General features: G+C 43.3%; 1 protein-coding gene across 1 annotated transcript in view; it reads left to right on the top strand.

Moving 5' to 3' along the window:
* Positions 1-21,873, top strand: part of LOC121286091 (cilia- and flagella-associated protein 54-like) — a 254,632-nt gene that overhangs the window by 14,359 nt on the left and 218,400 nt on the right. Inside the window, exons 4-7 of the mRNA XM_041203086.1 lie at positions 11,958-12,129; positions 16,503-16,561; positions 19,032-19,175; positions 21,697-21,810. Coding sequence (XP_041059020.1) covers positions 11,958-12,129; positions 16,503-16,561; positions 19,032-19,175; positions 21,697-21,810 — 489 coding nt within the window. The remainder of the gene's footprint in view (positions 1-11,957; positions 12,130-16,502; positions 16,562-19,031; positions 19,176-21,696; positions 21,811-21,873) is intronic.

The following is a 21,873-nucleotide window of genomic DNA, read 5'->3' as shown; positions in this document are numbered from 1 at the left end:
CAAACGTGGATATATTGCATTCGGTACCTTCATCTAAGTTATTAATATATATTGTGAATAGCTGAAGTTCAAGTACTGATCCTTGCAGCATCCCATGAGTAACAGCTTGTCATCCTGAAAATGATCCATTTTACATAGGACCTAAAGCACAGAAATGAGCCATTCGTCCCAACCAGTCCATGTTGGGGTTTATGTTCTACTCGCGCCTCCATCCATCCTTCATGATCTATTGATGGCCTCTAGTTATGCCCTTCCCCACAAGAGGCAACATTCTCTCTTTATCCACTCTATCAAAATCTTTCATAGTTTCAAAGATCTCCACCAGGTGACCCCTCAGCCTTCTTTTTAGAAAAGCGACCAACCTGTCGATCCTTTCCTTATATGTATACCCATGTAATTCTGGCATCATCCTTGTAAATCTTCTCTGAACCCTCTCCAGTACCTTTATATTTATTTTTATAATATGGCGACCAGAACGGCGTGCAGTACTCCAAATGTGGCCTAACCAAGGTTCAATGTAGTTTCAGCTTAACGGTTCCTACTTTTCAATCCTATCCCTCTAGAAATAAAGTCTAGTGTTTGGTTTGTTTTTTTTAATGGCCTTGTTAACCTGTGGTGTAACTTTTAGTGACTGATGTATTTATACTCCGAGATCCCTTTGTTCCTCTACCCTACCTAAACTTACACCTTCCAAGTAACAAGTGACATTTCTATTTTTCTACCAAAATATGTGGACTCAAATTTATCTGTATTGAATTTCATTTCCGAATTATTTGCCCATTCTGAAACTTTTCAACAGGTTGATTTGATGGCCTGGTGTGCGGGTGAAGAGTGTTAGCATGGTTTCTGCTTTTGTGTGCTAGTTTGCCCCTCGTTTTCAGCCTGCACCACTGGCTAGAGCTAAATGTATAAGTCTCCCCCTGTCAATACGCAGCTTCTCAATGGGCAAATCCTCTGCTGTGCCTCCTCTGGCAACACACAGAAACTGGGTCCCTGACAGTCTAAGGCCAAAGCTTCAGAGGAACTCGGAGGTGTTTGGCTCCCAGACATGTAGTGTGCAGGCCCACAGGTATGTGGACATGCCCTGGCACTCATGTACCAAACTCCAGCTATGGCTGAATAGCTTCACTGCTTTCTGGATACCGAGAGAGAGTTGAAATCTAAAGGAGTAAATCCTCAAAAAATATTAGGAGTGGAACCCAAAGGTAGTCTGATGTCTAAATACATCTTCTTTCTGGAAACTCCTGCAACCAAGCCGATGCTAAATGTAATGCTTTGCATTCCTTTGGACTCATCTGGAGACATTAAGAAACCTGATGTTTGGGCAGCCCCAGGATCTCCATAAATTTTGCCCAGGCCTGTGCCCTGGAAAGGACACTCCAGTTTCACTGCAAACCATGAACACAACATGGGAGATAGCAGTTACAAGTGATAAGCCCAACTTAATTGGCATAGAGAATGGGTGCTACGAGCTGCATCTGATGGTGGGAGGACTACCATGACCCACTGGTCAGCCCACTTCAAGATGGGCAGTCCCTTCCATGGTCCTTCTACTTGAGTGGGTGCTTGGAGCTTGGAGTCTCTGCTCAACATTAACAGAATCCATTGCACCAGGCAATCAACCAAAACAAAAGAAAAGAAAGGTGTCAACTCTTTTATTGTCAAGCTGGAACATCAGAGACTGACAGACGACTTGCAGCTGGCCGATAACACGTGCAATACCGCTGTGATCGACATGGAACTTGATAGGCTGAACATTGACATAGAGTCCCTCCAAGAGATGAAGCTCGCTGAGAGTGGATCACTGAAAGAAAACCATTACACATTTGTCTGGCAGGGGAAGAATTCAGAGGAAACACGTGAGCAAAGTTTAGGCTTCGTTGTAAGGAACTTACTTCCAATGATAGAGTTCCCCACAAATGGTTCAGAAAGTGTTCTCTCCATTCGCCTCTCAATTCAAACAGGGCCACTCAATCACGTGAGTATCCACGCTCCAAACGCTGTGCCCCATTTGAGAGGTGAAAGATCAGTTCTATGAGGATGTTGGTACTGTTTCAGCAGAATCCCCAAGTCTTTATCTACTGGGAATTTCAACAGAAGAGTGGGCACGGACCATGAGCCATGGCTCTCCAGCCTTGGACATCATGGTCTGCTAAAGGTAAATAAGAATGGACAGAAATGACCTGAGTTTTGCTGCTACCACTTTGCCATAATATCCAAGTGTCTTGACACAGGGAATGCTAGGGACATGTATGAATGTTTCAAAAAGGCAACCAGTCTATCAGCAAAGAAAACAGCTCCATAGAAAACAAGGCGGGGAGGTCATCACTGACTGCAATAAACAGTTGGAGAGATGGGTGGAACACAGGCCAGTTAGCTCAACATCTGTCATAGGGAAATTGCTGGAATCTATTGTTAAGGAGGTTATAGTGGTACACTTAGAAAATCTCAATGCAATCAAGCAGAATCAACATGATTTTATGAAAGAGAAATCATTTTTGACCAATTGGAGTTCTTTGAGGAAGTAACAAGCAACGTGGACAAAGGAGAAAATGTGGATGTGCTGTACTTAGATTTCCAGAAGGCACTTGATAAGGTGCCACATCAAAGGTTACTGTGCAAAATAAGAGCTCATGGTGTAGGGGGTAACAGATTATCATGGATAGAGGATTGGTTAGCTAACAGGAAGCAGAGAGTAGAGAGATAGCTGCGTCTTTTTTTGGGTTGGCAATATGTGACGATTGGAGTGCCACAGGGATCAGTGCTGGGTCCTCAACTATTTACAATTTGTATCAATGACTTGGACAAGGGACCGAATGTATTGTTGCTAAATTTGTTGATGACACAAAGATAGGTAGGAAAGTAAGTTGTGAAGAGGACATAAGGAATCTGCAAAGGGAGATAGATAGGTCAAGTGAGTGGGCAAAAAATTGGCAGATGGAGTATATTGAACTTGCCCACTTTGGCAGGGAAAAGCAGCATATTGTTTAAATGGAGGGAGATTGCAGAGCTCTGAGGTACAGGTATCTTGGCACACAAATCAGGAAAAGTTAATATACAGGTTCAGGGATGTAAAAGTAGAGATGTTTTGCGACAGTTGTACAGGATGTTGGCTACTCGCTATCAGTCACACTCTCCCTTTCTTGAGACTGTGTTTTCCCTTGGGGTTTGACTATATTTTGGGTAAAATTGTTCAGAAACTCCTCTCCCTCTCTCATGATTATTTTTACTTATTCTTTCATGGGATGCTTACATTGCTGGCAAGGCCAACACTTCTTGTCCATTCCTAATTGCCCATGAACTGAATGGCTTTCTACGCCATTTCAGAGGGCAGTTAAAAGTCAGCCACATCACTGTGGGTCTGGAGTCTTATGTAGGCCAGATTGATTAAGGACAGCAGATTTCCTTTCCTAAAGGACATTCGTTAACCAGACGGGTTTTTACGACAATCGATGATAGTTGTTATGGTCACCGTTACTGACACTAGCTTTCAGTTCCAGACTGCCATGGTAGGGTTTGAACCCATGTCCCCAGAGCATTAGCCTGGGCCTCTGGATTACTACTCCAGTGTCAAAATCTCTTCCACATGCACTCCAGCTCAATGGCTGGAATTCTTTGCTCCCGCCAGCAGTGGGAAATGTGGTGGGCAGGGGAGCAGGAATTGGCAGGAAGCCAAAAATCAGTTTCCCGACGTTGGGAAGTTAGCTTTGGAATCTTGTTTTCCCGACTTTCATGGCAGCTTAAAGGCTAATCGAGTTTCCCGCTAATCTTTGTTGAGAAATCCATTTGTATCTCATGAATGCTCGTTAAAACGGCAATACACTGGAATCTTGTCCTCCCTCGAAACAGGGGAAGTTAGAACATTCTGTTTCATGGCTGCATATAAGTGCACCTGGCGAGGAAGACATCCTTGATTTACCAGGCACTCGATGCTGTCTTCCCCACTCTTGCACACTCCTCTCTGGTGCCAAGAGCCAAAGCTGCTGTGCATGGGGAGGGGAGTGGGGTGGGGTAGTGAAAGGCTGTAAATGGGGATGAAGGCTGGAAGGCTGGAGATGGGGTGAAGGCTGGAAAGCTGGAGGTGGGGATGAAGCATGGAAATGGGGCGGAAGGCTGGAGGGGGGGGGATAGGGCTTTGAAGGCTGGAAGGGGGAGTAGAGTGTTTTAGAGGGTATGGTCTGTGGAGTTGATGGTGGAGTCCTAGGGGGAGAACTCTGGGTACTTGATGATTAGAGAGAACAGTGAGCGGGAAAGGGTGGAATGCGGTAGGGTGAGAGGTTCAGAGTGTGTGTCTTTTTATTTAATCATTCACGAGATGTGGGCTTCACTGGCTGGGCCAGCATTTATTGCTGATCCTTAGTTCACAGAAACACACAGAATCACAGTGCAGAAGAGGCCCTTCGGTCCATCGAGTCTGCACCGACACATGAGAAACACCTGACCTACCTACCTACCTAATCCCATTTACCATCACTTGGCCCATAGCCATTGGTCCATGTTATGACGTGCCAAGTGCTCATCAGGTACTTTTTAAAGGATGCGAGGCAACCCGCCTCCACCACCCTCCCAGGCAGTGCATTCCAGACCGTCACCACCCTCTGGGTAAAAACGTTTTTCCTCACATCCCCCCTAAACCTCCTGCCCCTCACCTTAAACTTATGCCCCATTGCGACTGACCCCTCAACTAAGGGGAGCAGCTGCTCCCAATCCACCCTGTCCATGCCCCCCATAATCTTGTATACCTCAATCAGGTCGCCTCTCAGTCTTCTCTGCTCCAACAAAAACAACCCAAGTCTATCCAACCTCTCATCATAACTTAAATGTTTCATCCCAGGCAACATCCTGGTGAATCTCCTCTGCACCCCCTCCAGTGCAATCACATCCTTCCTGTAATGTGGCGACCAGAACTGCACACAGTACTCCAGCTGTGGCCTCACCAAGGTTCTATACAACTCCAACATGACCTCCCTACTTTTGTAATCTATGCCTCGATTGATAAAGGCAAGTGTCCCGTATGCCTTTTTTACCACCCTACTAACATGCCCCTCTGCCTTCAGAGATCCAGGGACATACACACCAAGGTCCCTTTGTTCCTTAGAACTTCCTAGTGCCATGTCATTCATTGAATACTTCCTTGTCAAATTACTCCTTCCAAAGTGTATCACCTCATACTTTTCAGGGTTAAATTCCATCCGCCACTTATCTGCCCATTTGACCATCCCGTCTATATCTTCCTGTAGCCCAAGACCTGGTAATGTGCAACTTGCTTTCTTCCATTGAAGCTTTGCTCAAGTAACCCTTGAGAAGGTGGTGCTGAGCTGCCTTCCGGAACTGCTGAAGTCCATGTGGTGTTGGTACAGCCACAGTGCTGTTAGGAAGGGAGTCCCAGGATTTTGACCCAGCGACAGTGACTTGGAGGGGAACTTCCAGGTGGTGATGTTCCAATGTATCTGCTGTCCTTGTCCTTCTAGATGGTAGTGGACATTGGTTTGGAAGGTGCTGTCAAAGGAGCCTTGGTGAATTCCTGCAGTGCATCTTGTAGATGGTACACACTGCTGCTACTGTGCGTCGGTGGCAGGGAGAATGAATGTTTGTGGATGTGATGCCAATCAAGCGGGCTGCTCTGTCCTGGACAGTGTCAAGATTCTTGCGTGTTGTGGGAGCTGCACTCATCCAAGCAAGTGGGGAGTATTCCATCACACTCCTGACTTGTGTCCTGTAGATGGTGGACAGGCTTTGGGGAGTCAGGAGGTGAGTTACTCGTCACACAATTCCTAGCTTCTGACCTGCTCTTGTAGCCACAGTATTTATATGGCTAGTGCAGTTCAGTTTCTGATCAATGGTAACCCTCAGGATCTTGATAGTGGGGGATTCAGTATTGGTAATGCCGTTGAATGTCAGATAGTGATCGTTAGATTCTCTCTTGTTGGAGATGGTCATTGCCCGGCACTTGTGTGGCATGAGTGTCACTTGCCACTTGTCAGCCCAAGCCTGGTCCAGGTCTTGCTGCATTTGGACTTGGACTGCTTTAGTACCTGAGGAGTCGCGAATGGTGCTGAACATTGTTCATTCATCAGTAAACATCCCCACTTCTGACCTTATGATGGAAGGAAAGTCACTGACCAAACAGCTGAAGATGGTTGGGCCTAGGACACTACCCTGAGGAACTCCTGCAATGATGTCCTGAAGCTGAAATGATTGACCCCCCAACAACCACAACCACCTTCCTTTGTGTTAGGTATGACTCCAACCAGTGGAGAGTTTCCCCCTCCCACCGCCCCAATTCCCATTGACTCCAGCTTTGCTTGGGCTCCTTGATGCCACACCGGGTCATATGCTGCCTTGATGTCAAGGGCAGTCACTATCACCTCACCTCGGGAGTTCAGCTCTTTTGTCCATGTTTGAACCAAGGCTGTAATGAGGTCAGGAGCTGAGTGGCCCTGGCAGAACCCAAACTGGAATGTTGTCAGGGCCCAAAGTCTTTGCAGTATGCTGTGCCTTCAGCCATTTCTTGATATCACGTGGAGTGAATCGAATTGGCTGAAGACTGGAATCCTTGATGCTGGGAACTTCTGGAAGAAGCAAAGATGTATCATCCACTCGGCACTTCTGGCTGAAGATTGGATCAAATGCTTCGGCCTTATCTTTTACTCCACCATTGAGGATGGGATATTTGTGGAACCTCCTCCTTCGGTGATTTGTTTAATTGTCCACTACCATTCACAACTGGATGTGGCAGGACTGCTGGATTTGATCCGGGGAGGTGATGGCGTAGTGGTATTGTCGCTTGTAACCCAGATACCCAAGGTAATGCTCTGGGGTCCTGGGTTTGAATCACGCCACGGCAATTGGTGGAATTTGAATTCAATAAAAATCTGGAATTAAAATGTCTAATAATGAACAGGAAACCATTGTCGATTGTTGTAAAAACCCATCTGGTTCATTCATGCCCTTTAGGGAAGGAAATCTGCAGTCCTTACCTGGTCTGGCCTACATGTGATTCCAGATGCACAGCAATGTGGTTGACTCTTAAATGCCCTTTGAAATGGCCTAACAAGCCATTGTTTCAGTTGTTTCAAACTGCTAATAAGTCTCAAAAAAGGAATGAAACTGGACGGACCTCCTGGCATCAACCGAGGCACCGGAAACGGCAGCTAACTCAGCCCTGCCAGCACTATAAAGACCCCCTTACTAACATCTGGAGGCGAGTGCCAAAATTGAGAGAGCTGTCTCATAGATTAGTCAAGCAATGGCCTGACATAGTCATCCTCATGGAATTATATCTTACAGATAATGTCCCAGACACTACCATCTGTCCACCGGCAGGACAGGCCCAGCAGGGGTGGCGGCATAGTGGTTGGGAGGGAGTTAGGGATCCTCAGCATTGACTCTGGACCCCATGAAGTCTCATGGCATCAGGTCAAACATGGGCGAGGAAACCTCAAACTAATTACCACATACTGCCCTCCCTCAGCTGATGAATCAGTACTCCTCCATGTTGAACACCACTTGGAGGAAGTACTGAGTGTGGCAAGGGCGCAGAATATGCTCTGGGTGGGGGGGACTTTAATGTCCATCAATAAGAATGACTTGTTAGCACCACTACTGACTGAGCTCGCCGAGTCCTAAAAGACATAGCTGCTGGACTGGCCCTGCAGTAGGTGGTCAGGAACCAACAAGAGGGAGAAACACACTTGACCTCATCCTCACCAACTTGCCTGCCGCGGATGCATCTGTCCATGACAGTATCAGTAGGAGTGACCACCACATAGGCCTTGTGGAGACAAAGTCCTGCCTTCACATTGAGGGTACCCTCCGTCCACCATGCTAAATGGGATAGATTTCGAACGGAGCTAGCAACTGAAGACTGGGCATCCATGAGGGCCATCAGCAGCAGCAGAATTGTACTCAAACACAATCTGTAACCTCATGGCCTGGCATAACCCCCCCTCTACCATGCCATCAAGCCAGGGGCCAAAACACTCCTTTCAAGTGAAACAGCATTTCACTTGCACTTCCCTCAATTTAGTCTACTGCATTTGCTGCTCCCAATGCGGTTTCCTCCACACTGGAGAGACCAAGTGCAGACTGGGTGACCGCTTTGCGGAACACCTTCTGTCTGTCCGCAAGCATGACCCAGACCTCTCTGTCGCTTGCCATTTCAACACACCACACTGCTCTCATACCCACATGTCTGTCCTTGGCCTGCTGCAATGTTCCAGTGAAGCTCAACGCAAACTGGAGGAACAGCACCTCATTTTCTGACTAGGCACTTTACAGCTTTCTGGACTGAATATTGAGTTCAACAATTTTAGATCATGAACTCTCTCCTCCATCCCCACCCCCTTTCCGATCCCCCTTTATCCAATAATTTATATATATTTTTCTTTTCCCACCTATTTCCATTTCTTTTAAATGTATTTCCATCCATTGTTTTATCTCTACCTTTTAGCCTATTTCAATCCGTTCTCCCCACTCCACCCCCACTAGGGCTATCTGTACCTTGCTTGTCCTGCTTCCTACCCTTAATGTCACCGATTAGCACATTTCTTAGCTAATATCACCACCGTCAACACCTCTTTGTCGTTTTATCTATGACATCTTTTGGCAATCTCCACTTATCACTTGGCCCTCTATCCAGCTCCACCTGTCTCACCCCCCTTAAACCAGCTTATATTTCACCTCTTTTCTATTTTTCCTTAGTTCTAATGAGTCATTCGGACTCGAAACGTTAACTGTATTCCTCTCCGCAGATGCTGTCAGAACTGCTGAGTTTTTCCAGGTATTTTTGTTTTTGTTTTGGTTAGAGGAGTGCTGTGCAGGAGAATGCTGGAGGTCAGAGACTGATGGCTGACAACTAAAAATGGTATACATCTTGCCTTTCCTGACCTAACAATGTGATTTAACCTTTTTTGACACTACATCCAGGTCCTCAGCACTCCTGTTGTTGACAACAACAACTACTTCTTGCCACTTGCTTCCATTTGTGGATACTGTAGTTACCACTCCCCTTGGTTTGCAGGATGTCGGAGAGATTGAGCAGAGGCAACACAGGGGAAGAAAAGCTGCCCACAGAGTGAGGAAGAGATTCGGGAGGAAGACTCTTAGTAGTAGACCATTGCCTTCTAGGATCATCAGGGAGCAATTCTTTTCCCTCAAGCCAAGGTTTTAAAGGAAGTAGCTGAGAACATTGCAGATGCCCTAACTATAATTTTGTGAAGTTTTCTTGATTTGGAAATGCTACTTTAGGTTGGAAAACTGTGCATGTCACTCCATTCTTTAAGAAATGTGAGAGGGAAACCAGTGAATTATAGATCGGGTTAGCCTACTGTCTGTTGTTTGGAAATTACTAGAATCTATAATTAAGGATCGGGTGAAATTTTGAAAATTTTCAGTTGATGGAAGAGAGCCAGCATGGATTTTAAAGGGTAGGTCATGCCTGATGAATTTGATTTTTTTTATGAGGTGACTAAAATATTAGAAAGGGGAATAACTATGCATGGATTTCAAGAAGCCAATTAACAAAGTTCCTTATAAAAGACTATTAGCTAAAGTTGAGACTCGTGGAGTTGAAGGCAAATTATTGACTGGTTAGGAAATTGGCTGAATGACTGGAGACAGAGGGTAGGGATAATAGGCAGGTACTCTACTTGACAAAATGTGACAGTGGTGTCCTGCAAAGATCTGTGTTGTGACCTCAACTATTTCCCATATTCTTAAACTATTTAAACTACTACAACCATCTTCAGCTGCTTCATCTGTGACCTTCCTCCCATCATATGGTTGGAAGTGGGGATGTTCGCTGATGATTGCACAATGTTCAACACCATTTGTGACTCCTCAGATACTGGAGCCGTCCATGTCCAAATGCAGCAAGATCTGGGCAATATCTGAGCTTGGGCTGGCATGTGGCACAGGTGGCAAGTAACATTCACTCCACAAAAGTGCCAGGCAATGACCATCTCCAGCAAGAGAGAATCTAACCATTGCCCCTTGACATTCAAGGCATTACCAAGGGTGTCCCCGCTCTCAACATCCTAGGGGTTATCATTGACCAGAAACTGAACTGCACTAGCCATATAAATACTGTGGCTACAAGAGCAGGTCAGAGGCTAGGAATCCTGCAGCGAGTAACTCACCACCTGACTCTCCAAAGCCTGTCCACCATCTACAAGGCACAAGTCAGGAGCGTATTGGAATACCCTTCACTTGCCTGGATGAATGCAGCTTCAAAAACACGCAAGAAGCTTGACACTATTGAGGACAAAGCTGCCCGCTTGATTGGCACCCCATGCACAAACATTCACTCCCTCCACCACCAGGGCACAGTGGCAGCAGTGTGTACCACCTACAAGATGCACTGCAGGAATTCACCAAGCCTCGTAAGACAACACCTTCTAAACCCACGACCACTACCATCTGGAAGGACAAGGGCAGCAGACACATATGGGAGCACCACCACCTGGAAGTTCCCCTCCAAACCATACACCATCCTGACTTGGAGATATATCGCCGTTCCTTCACTGTCACTGGATCAAAATCCTGGAACTCTGGCCCTAACAGCATTGTGAGTGTAGCTATAAAACATGGACTGCAGTAGTTCAAGAAGACAGCTCACCACCACCACCTTCTCATGGGCAGTTAGGGAAGAGCAATAAATACTGGCCTAGCCAGAGATACCCACATCCCACGAAAGAAAAAAAATGTTGGCATAGAAAGCCATTTACCCAGATTGGCAGATAAAAGAAAGATTTACGTTTACACAGCACCTTTCATGACCACCGGATGTCTCAAAGCACTTTACAACCAATGAAGTACTTCTGAAGTGAAGCCAATGTTGTAATGAAGGAAATGCTGCAGCCAAATTGCAATAAAACAACATGATAATGATCAGATAATCTTTTCTGAGATGTTGATTGAAGCATTGGCTAGGACACCAGGGGCAGGATTTTTCCCCCATTTTGACTCGAGGCTAAATGGCACGTCGCCATTTTACATGGGAAGGCCAATTAAGGCCCGCCCAGCATGATGTTCCCATCGGAAGCGCTATGTGCTCCCTGTATGGGCGGGGGAAATCCCTAAACCCAAGAGTGCACTCTTTCGTGCATGCGCATGAAAGAGCACACTCATCTCCCTGAGGTTAAGTGCTGCCCCAGGGAGATCGGCTCTACTGTCAAAAATATTAAAAATGGAAAAAGAAATTCCCTGACATGTCCCCTCATGTGACACTGTCACATGAGTTGGGACATGTCCATAATTTAAAAAAAACTTTAATTACATTTTTTAAAACCTATATGAAACCTCATCCCCCCGTGGATGGGGCGCGGTGACGGGAGTTCCACCTGAAGTCATCGTGCATCATTTTACGTGTCGGCGAGGGTGGGGGGGTGGGGGGGGGGTCTGCTTGCCAACGGGAAAATCCTGCCCCAGAGAAAACTCGCCTGCCCATCTCAAATTGTACCATGGGATCATTTACATCCACTGGAGAGGGCAGACAAGGGGGTAAAATAGACTCGAGGGGCTAAATGGCCTTCGCATGTTCCTGTGTTCCCATGTTTAATGCAGACTGCATGCTGCAAACATGTAAATGAGCAGGCAGTGCAAAGTTTGTATGCTGCCTTCATTGCAATGAATGAGCTTGGGTTTATTGTGCATCGCAATCTTTGTTCCTGTGTTCAGGCCTTATCCAATTTCTCCCCCTGCCTCTTCTGAAGGTCCTTAAACTAACAATATTAAATAAGTTGAAATATCACTGGATATCCAGAAATAAACAAAGTAGATCAGCTCATTACGAATAACATAATGCAGCATTACAAAATGAGTGTTTTTCAATATATTCAGGAACCGAAGGAGAATGAAAGTTGAATCAACAGTATTCATTTATGCGAATTATCCCATTATTATTTACCCTTCTCAGAAATTAATTATGCCTCATTATTCTATTTGCCACTCTGTAGATTCATGCATTGCAAATGAACAGCATTTGCAGTTACTATATGGTGAAAGAAGCTGATCCAAAACTGCTGAAATTGGAGTCCCAGAGGAAGTGCACAAGCATTCTTAAGTTCCTTCGACTTATTATGCAAGTGGCCCTGCCAAAAGAACAGCTTTGCTGGCTTATTCTTAATGGTAATGTATTCTTGATTTTCAAAACTTATATTAGATTTATCCCATAAAATACATTTATTGCATGTTCATGTTTGATTGTTCAGAAGTTAGAAATTATTCTTCTGTGTTGCAAATACCACAGTTATAAGTCAAGTATATTTTTTCCTTTTTTCATGTTGTATTTAGCTGAATTATCTATTAGGTTGGTTTTCTGAGTTTGTGGGGTTGGCAGGGAGTCTCGCTCATCAGCTACACATATTTGGAAATACAGGCACGCTGTCTGAAATTTCCATGATGCAGTTTAGAGCTGTGGTTCCCTTTTGACAACACAGATTCCAATGATTGACCCTAAATATGATAAGAATAAAATTGTTGTGTCTCTTTTGAGCAGTCTTACTGGCTGATAGTAAGCACATGATTGTCCTGGGCAGGCTGATGATTCTGATTCAAACAGAATACAGAATGTGGAGAGGAGAACTGAAAAAAGGAATAAGAAGGGCAAAGAGTGTGTATGATAAAAGGTTAGTGGGTTGCATAAAAAGGAACTGTAAAGTATTTTATAAACATACAAAGAGTAAAACAACAGCCAAAGGAAAGGTGGGGTTGATTAAGGACAAAAATAGGAATCTTCTTCTGGAGACAGGGTGTGGCAGAGATACTGAACGAATACTTTGTGTCTGTCTGTGCTAAAGAAGAGGATTCTGTCATGTCCTGTAAAGGAGGAATGGGCACATAACCTGGACAGAATAGCAGTTGTTAAAGTGAAGGCGCTTTAAAGATTGAGAGTGCTCAAAGTAGAAAAAGTCACCCAGTTTGAAAGGGTGAATCTTTGGTTGCTGAGGGGAGTAAGGGTGGAAGCAGCAGAGACTTTGGCTGCAAACTTCCAATTCTCTTTGAATATGAAAATGAGGATTGGAAGGTCACAAATGTTCATTAAAGGACAGAGAGTTGAATCCAGCAACTGTAGGCCAGTCAGCTTAATGTGGTGGCAGGAAATGTTCTGGAGCCCATAAACTGGGCTAAAATTGATTGTTACTTAATAGAGTTTGAGTTAATAAATTACAGCTAACATGGAATTGTCAAAGGTGAATCATGTCTGACAAACTTGATTGAGTTCTGCGATAAAATAGTGGAGAGGGTTGATGAAGTCAGTGCAGTTAATGTTGTGAACATGGACTTTCAAAAATCATTTTAAGAAGTGCCACATATTTGATTTGTTAGCAAAATTGAAGCCCATGAGATTGAAGAGAGGCACAGATCCAAAATTGGCTGAGAGATAGAAAGCAGAGAATAGTGGAGACCAGTTTTTCTGATGGAATAGTGATTCCCAGAGAGTGGCTTGGGATTATTGCTCTTTTTGATGTAGATTATTGATCTGTACTTTAGGAAGGATGTCAAGGCCGCAGAGAAGCTGCAGGTGAGATTTACTAGAATGGTACCAGGGATGAGGGACTTCCGTTATCTGGAGAGACTAGAAAAGCTGAGATGGTCCTTTTTAGACTAGATCCTCAGTAACCAATATATATTTTAAAACAGACATGTGCTGTCATCAGTAAGTGTTCCTTGTGCTCATTTCAATGTTAATTGTGTTGACACCTCTGTTACATGTGGTGACATCTTCCCCGTTACATTTTGTTACATGTGGTGACATCTTCCCCATTACATTTTGTTACGACCAGTCCCCGGGTGAAGTCCCCCAATTTGTTAACTGCCCAAACAGGATTGCAATTGTGTTATGCCCCCGGGTGAGGAGGAATGAGCTGGCTCCTCTTCTTTATTTAACCCCTTGGTTGGTCGTAACAAGGTTAATCTAAAAGGGATCCCTTCCCCCGTGGACACTTTTACCCAGCCCAAATGGTTTTTTTTAGAAGGAGCCAATTTAACCAGGCTTTCTTGAGTTAAAGAAGGAGTAAGTTTAGTAGTTACTAAAAACCCAAGAAAAATAATAAAAACGCAACACATATACACACAGATCAGAAATGAGAATGAACAGTCCAAATAAATGTTAAAAAAGATAAATGAATCAATATTTGGCTTGTCCGTGAGGAGTAGGTAGCAAAATGTTGGGCCGTTAAGTTGAGTGATTCTGGTAGAGCTGACCTTGGCAGTTTCTCAGTGGGTTTGGAGACACTTTGTTCGGCAGGATAGCTGAAGAAGCTGTCCTATTTCCTTTTAGATTGTGGCTTCCGCTGACCCTTGCCTTCAGCAACAGAGAGAGAGAGACTTTGCCTGCAACTTAAGGGGTGACTAGATGGGCTTCTTCTTGCTGTCACACACACAGCACACTAGCACTGCTTTGCAGCTAGGTTTTTAACCCGTTTTTCGCTGTGTATTCCTGCAAGGGAAAAAGAACCATGCCTTGTGCCCAGAACCTGTTTTCTTTGATCTCTGACTATTTTACACATTCTGAGATATGAATCAACAGGAGATGGATTTTAGGTGCCTGCTGAGACATGGCAATCAGTCTTTTGTCTCTGCAACCACAGGCAATTTATTTTTTACTCATTAATGGAATGTGGGCCTCGCTGGCTGGGCCAGCATTTATTGCCCATCCCTAATTGCCCTTGAGAAGGTGGATTGCTGCAGCCCATGTGGTGTAGGTACACCCACAGTGCTGTTAGGAAGGAAATTCCAGGATTTTGGCCCAGCGACAGTGAATTTCCAAGTCAGGATGGTGAGTGACTTGGAGGGGAACTTCCGGGTGGCGGTGTTCCCATGCACCTGCCCTTGTCCTTCTAGGTGGCAGTGGTCATGGGTTTGGAAGGTGCTGTCTAAGGAGCCTTGGTGAATTTCTGCAGTGTGTCTTGTAGATGGTACACACTGCTGCTACTGTGCGACGGTGGTGGAGGGAGTGAATGTTTGTGGATGTGGTGCCAATCAAGCGTGCTGCTTTGTCCTGGACGGTGTCCAACTTATTGAGTATTGTGGAAGCCGCACTCATCCAGGCAAGCGAGGAGTATTCCATTACATTCCTGACTTGTGCCTTGTCGACGGTGGACAGGCTTTGCAGTGTCAGGAGGTGAGTTACTCATCACATGATTCCTAGCCACAGTATTTATATGGCTTGTCCAGTTCAGTTTCTGGTCAATGGTAACCCCCAGGATGTTGATAGTGGGAGATTCAGTGATGGTAATGCCATTGAACATCAAGGGGCAATGGTTGGATTCTCTCTTGTTGGAGATGGTCATTGCATGACACTTGTGTGGCGCGAATGTTATTTGCCACTTGTCAGCCCAAGCCTGGATATGTCCAGGTCTTGCTGCATTTGGACGTGGACTGCTTCAGTATCTGAGGAGTTGTGAATGGTGCTGAACATCGTGCAATCATTAGTGAACATCTCCTCTCCTGACCTTATGACGGAAGGAAGGTCATTGATGAAGCAGCTGAAGATGGTTGGGCCTAGGACACAGATTAAAGTTCAGTCTTTTGCATCTTTCCTATCTCTCTTTCAAGTCCCTCTGCTTGAAGAAGGCCATGGCACCTTTTCAGGTGCGACATTCCATGTTCTCAGGCAGGTCTGTCGGTATAATCCACATAGAAATTTTCCAGAAAATGGTCACTTTACATTATTAGCCATCTTGTTCTTGCTTGTGTTTCTTTAAAAACACACACATATTCATTAAAAAGTTCAATATGCCCATGAGTAATTTGTGGCTTTTCATGACTACATTTTCAATGGGATTTTCGCATTACAATACTGTGACAGTTTGTGTCACTCAAATACTTTAAGAACTGTTTTAAGTGTGCCTGCTGTTGCTGAATCTGACCACTAGATGTCATAGTGGAGCAGTTTTTCAAGTTCTGGAGCTTTCACTATGTTCATCATTTCCATAGGTAAGAAATAGCTTTCCTTCTAAAGTTTGTTTTAAATTTAAATTTTTAAACTTTTATCATTCTTACAGGCTTGCTGGAATGTCAACACTGCCACTTCCCCACTTTGGGCATTGGAGACTAGTCCTGCTACCACTGCCCTCAAAGCCATTCTGGCTTTGAAGTGATCATCACAGCTACTTTATTGTGAACCCAGTTCTGTAATTATTGGCAGTCTTAATTGTCTGCCTACATCGTTTTCAAATCAATGGTTTAAAAACACTATGAACTTCAGAGAATCATAACCTTTTAGTGTTTTGGGAGCACAATAAACTTACTGCTATTATTTATGTGAATGCCAGATAATCTGACAATTGATGTAATATTTCCTTACAGTCGCTTCAATGTGGAATTTTTATTTTGCAGAAGACAAAATAATAAGATATAGTTATTAATCAATAGTTTCTGACTTTTCTAAATTGACATCAGTTGTCTTTAAGAAGAAAACGGAGTACATGTGTTTTTAAATTTAATTTTTCAATTATTGGTTGGAAATGCATTAACATGCTTCTATGTGTTTTTAGGTACGATTCACATTTACACCATCTGTAGACATATGATGGTTTTAGCACTTTATGCTAAGGTAAAGCAACATGTATATTAAATTTGATCTTCTATAGCTCTTTCTGTGGTGGTTGCTCTGGTAATGTAGTAGATTGTGTCAGTCTGGCAGCAGAGTAATTTTATTTTTATACTAAGTAGGTCCAGCTTCATCTATGATGTGCTGCTGCAACAGGTTTAACCTTCACAGTGAATGACAGATAACATTCATGACTCTGTGTCTATCTTTTGATTTTCTCTCTACAACAACAAAACAACTTGCACTTATATGGCATCTTTAATGTAGCAAAATATTGCAAGGTGCTTTATAAGAGCATTATTGAACAAAATTTGACATCTATGTGTTCTCTGTTTTTAATACTTTTTCTCTTTATTCATGTGTGTATTGATGATTCAGCCTTTTTCTGTCTCTTTTTAATGTATTTGATTCTCTCTCTATCTGTATGTGTATCAACTCGTCTTTCTCCAGCATTCTGTGTAGAACAATCAAAATTGCATCAGAAAAGCATCTTTAATAACATCAGAACATCCTAAAGTGTTTAACAGCCAATTAAGTACTTTTGAAAATGTAGTTGCTGTTGCAATCGATAACCTATTTTAGTGCTGCTAACTGAGAGGTAATTGTTGTCCAGGACATTGAAAAAAAAACCCCCCAGCTCTTCTTCCAGTAGTGTCATCGGCTGTTTTACACCCACCTGAGAGGACAGACAATGTCTCAGTTTTATCTACTTCTTTCTTGAGTTCTGTGGCTGAAGGCAGGTCCTTGGTGATTATTAACTGAACCAGAGCAAAGTTCCATGAGTTTTTACTATGAGTAGGACGAGGGGTCGGGTCTTGTGTTTACCTCTGCTAGAATGGGCCTCGAACCCTTTGCAGTTGGTGTTAATCAGATCAACACGCTAGCCCTCTAGCCAACTGAGCTAACCTCACCACCAGCAAACCCCATTGCCCACCTTGGTTTTATGTTTCATGCAACAGGTGGCACCTCTGATAGTGTAGCACTTCTTTAGTACTAAAGTGTCAGCCTGGATTATTTGCTTGGGTCTCATAACCTGATTCAGAGGAGAAGGTGCTACCACTGAGTTAAGGCCTATAAATTTATCATTAAAGCTTTTTTCTCTTTCTTAGTCACTCTTCCTCAATTTTTCACTCACTATTTGTGGTTTACTTATTGTCATAATGTGGTTGTTGTTCTCTCATGTATCTGTCACTGTCAGTACCATAGCCTGATCTCTCTTTTTCAGTGTGTGTGTGTTTCCCTTCTGTCCACACCAGTGCCTGTATTTCTCTGTCTGTGTAAAATCAACTGGGGAATTGGGTTAGCAGCAGACTTTCAGGAGAAGATAAAGTGCAGTTTGCTTTTGGATAGATACATGTGAAATTAGATTTGGGTAAGCTGAGAAGGAAAAGAGCAGAAGATAGCAAGAAGGGCAGAAATTCAGAGTAAATCCATAAGCCAACTACTAATTGTACAAAAATCTAACTATAACATCCTTAATGTGAGGAGAAAGTTCTAAGAAACATCATAATTGGAGGGAAATATACGATCTTTGAGATTTGGGCTGGATGAATCTAAAAAATAAGGAAAAATGATCGATTTAGCAAAAATGGGAGGTAAGATTTAAGAGCTGTCAAGGAGATAATAGGCGAGGGGTTGTCAGTGAAATGGAGAGTGACTTGCAGGGTTAATCTTAGACATGCTATAGGTCAACTTGGAGACATAGGGAGAAGAATATTGGAAAAGATTGGTGGAAACTCTGCAGTGTCAGGGAGGAAAAAGTACAGTGGGTATAATTTCATCTTCACCACAAAGACAGTGATCTGGCAGAGCAGAGTACCCTGCCTTAAATCACAGAGCTCTCCTAATTTCAGTTGGAATGGGTGTAATTCAGAGTGGACCCAGGAACTATTTGTAAACCATGCCAAACTCTAAAAATAGCATCCTCAATGTGGGGAGAAAATTCTAAGAGACATCATAACGGGACGGAAATATAGAATGAAATAACGAGTGGGTGCTTGATTTCTGCCCAAGCAGTGGAAAGGAAAATTTACTTAGTTACATGGAAATGGAGCAGAATCATGGAAGTAAATACCAGGGGTGGGAGCTGACAGCATGCAGTTGTTGTGGTGGATTTCCATGTGCTTGTTCTCCATACCCTTTATTTTGTATAGAGTGCTGCGAAGATTTTTTTCCTTTTTTTGAGGCTTAATAATATTTCTATTTCATATGTACTTTAAAGGATCCAATTTTTTAAAGCTAATATATTAATATTGCTAAATTTCTTTAGATGCCTGCTGATGCTGTCTGTATATGTGAGTGAGAGCCACTGTTTTAAAATGTATAAATGGGAGCTAGAGAACATAGATAATCATGTAAACGATATTACAGTGTAAGTTGGTTGGAATCAGTTATTTTCTGGTTGTCGCTCATGGTTATGTTAAGTACCTGATAAGTCTGAGAATATTACATAATTATTTTGCTGTTTGATCAGGCCTTTGAATATATACTGTGGGCAGCCATCTGCATGGAAACATCTTTTCCACTTTCAACAGTTCGCTATCTAAGATGGAGAGCTACTCTTTATACTGCTGTGTGTCAGTGTTACTATGACTGTGAATCTGACATACTTGCTGAGGTATAGTATTTTATTAGTATTATTGCACAATCTATCTGTTGCATTCTTGGCGTGAATCTCACATAATATCTTTTGAATATGCTGTTTAATGTCTATAATACATGTTTCAAAAAATACAATATAATGCATTGAAAAATACAAACCATCTCCAACCTATATTCATATCTGCCTGGGCTGTGTGTTGGTAGGAACATAACCTCAACAATTCCCTTCCACGACTCTTATTGTGGTCTTGAAAACATAAAGGCCCAGATTTTTGCTTCCAAGTTGGGTGCGCAGAGACGGGAGAATTCCTGGCTCTGCGAACCTAACCTTGAAAAATGGCGGCCTGCAGTTCTGATTTTTGTTCTGGGTTGTTGGGCTGGATTAGAAGTCAGGGCCGCTGCCCTCAAAAGATTAAAACAAAAAAAATAGTCCTTCACCTCTCATCCCCCATCTACCCCACACGCTCCCCATGCCAACATTTGCTACCTCATGTCCCTCACTGACTCCTCATACCCCCATGCCAAACCATGTCCCTCTACCCACCCCCTGGCCCCTCATGCCCCCTATGCCAACCCATGCCGCTCTACTCACCTCTATGTCCACTCACAGTCCCTATGCCAACCATGCCCCTGTACCCACCCCCATGGCCGCTCATATCCCCTATTCCTCCACAGTCATGCCCCAACTTAGTGCTAACTCATGCCAACCCATGCCCCCACTCACCACCCTTTGTTCTTACCTTCTCCATGCCAACTCACCTAGTATCCTGTGACAGCCGTTTCGTAACTTTGACAGTTCTTTGACAGCTTTGACTATTCCAATGAGTTTATGCACTTACAAACAATCATGTTTACTTTTAACAATCTCAAAGAGTACCTAACTCTCCCAAAGGTGTCCTGGCACCTTATCCAAAGGAATACCCTGACTGTTTAAATGAATCCACCAAGTTCAGATCAGTCCTTTCCTGGTCCAATCTGCACATGCCAGGTTTCACACTCCTGACCTACTAAAATCCCACTTCAGTGGAGGCAGCTGATGATTTAAATGCCCTGCTGCCACCATAAACTGTGCACGCACAAACCCTGGCCTGACTCCAGTCCCGGGGCGGGACTTTGGATTTCCAGGCTATTCTGCCATTTTTGCCACAACAGAGAAGGTATCCATCATGGTGAAAATCTGGGCTGGGCCATGATTTTTCTCCTTTTAATAAATTTTCTAATTGTACTTTCTATTTGATCTTTTCTGGAGCTCTTCTTATGCTTTCAAAGGTTTCTTGCCTAAATTCTTGCATGACCACGTTCTTACTTTTGATCTTGATTATGTTAAATGAACCTGTACAAAGGTTACTGGACCCCACATATATACTTGCTTCTGAGTTGGATTTTGTGAACCACTAAGCTCATATAACATGCTCAGGTTCTCTCTTTACATATTTTATGAAGATGCTGTCACTGTTTACCCTCCTAAAGTTGTTTGTACCTCAACCATTCCTTTCCAGTTATCCTGTTGTCCATGCAATTTACCTATCTACTTTACCACTTTATTGTTGTGAGATATTGAAATGCCCCCTTTTCAGTGTATGGCAATGGGATTAATTTTGGAGTTTTCTTGGAAAGAGCGCTGTTCTGTGAACCTCTATGTTTCTTTTATAATTTGATCACCTCTTTCAGATCTGCACTTAGAACATAAGAACTAGGAGCAGGAGTAGGCAATTCAGCCTCTCGAACCTGCCCCACCATTCAATATGATCATGGGTGATCTCATTTCGGCCTCAACTCCAATTTGCCGCCCTCTCCCCGTAACCTTTCAACCCATTACTAATTAAAAATTTGTCCATCTCCTCCTTAAATTTATTCAATGTCCCGGCATCCGCTGCACTCTGAGGTAGTGAATTCCACAGATTCACGACCCTTTGAGAAAAGTAATTCCTCCTCATCTCTGATTTAAATCTACCACCCCTTAGCCTAAAACTATGGCCTCTCGTTCTAGAATGCCCCACATGGGGAAACATCCACTCCATGTCTCCTCCCTTTAGCATCTTATATACCTTAATTAGATCTCCTCTCATCCTTCTAAACTCTAGAGAGTATAGGCCTAAGAACTTGAACTTAACCTTCTCTCATCCAGTGAATTCAGCCCAATATTTTTCAGGTATTTCATAACTGTATCTTCTCATCCCTGGTGACAACTTGCTGAGTCTATGACACACCTTTTGCAAGGCTCTGATATCCTTTCATTAATAGGATGCCTAAACTTTGCACTGTTATAGAATTATATAATCACACATTAATTTTAAAATGATGGGCATTAATCAATGAATTCCAAAGCACAAAGGAGACTATTAAGGTCAATTTTGAAATCAATAATTAAAACAGGAATGACATCCTTCTGACAACATTGTGAATAATTCAGTAATATAAATTAAGTTGCTTATGTAGATTAATTTTAACATGTGCAACATTTCACGGCAAGTTAAGATTGTACGTATTCTCTGATCTTTATACAGCATGTTAATGTTGTCTCTTATTTTAAATAGACATTTGCTCGCCGTGCTTTAGGCAAGATCAGTGAACTAAGCCAGATGGAAACCATGGGCTCCTCTCCTCAAACTCCTGAAGTTGCAAAAGCCTTTAGAGAGGCCACTGTCAAGGTACCAGGAGCAGCAACATTGAATGATATCAATTTAATAGAATGTAATATTCACTTCCACTTA

The sequence above is a fragment of the Carcharodon carcharias genome, chromosome 13 (genome assembly GCF_017639515.1).
Source record: "Carcharodon carcharias isolate sCarCar2 chromosome 13, sCarCar2.pri, whole genome shotgun sequence".
NCBI classification, from domain to species: Eukaryota; Metazoa; Chordata; class Chondrichthyes; order Lamniformes; family Lamnidae; genus Carcharodon; species Carcharodon carcharias.
The sequence above is the reverse complement of the archived record's forward strand: the minus strand, read 5'-3'. Positions and strand labels throughout refer to the sequence as shown.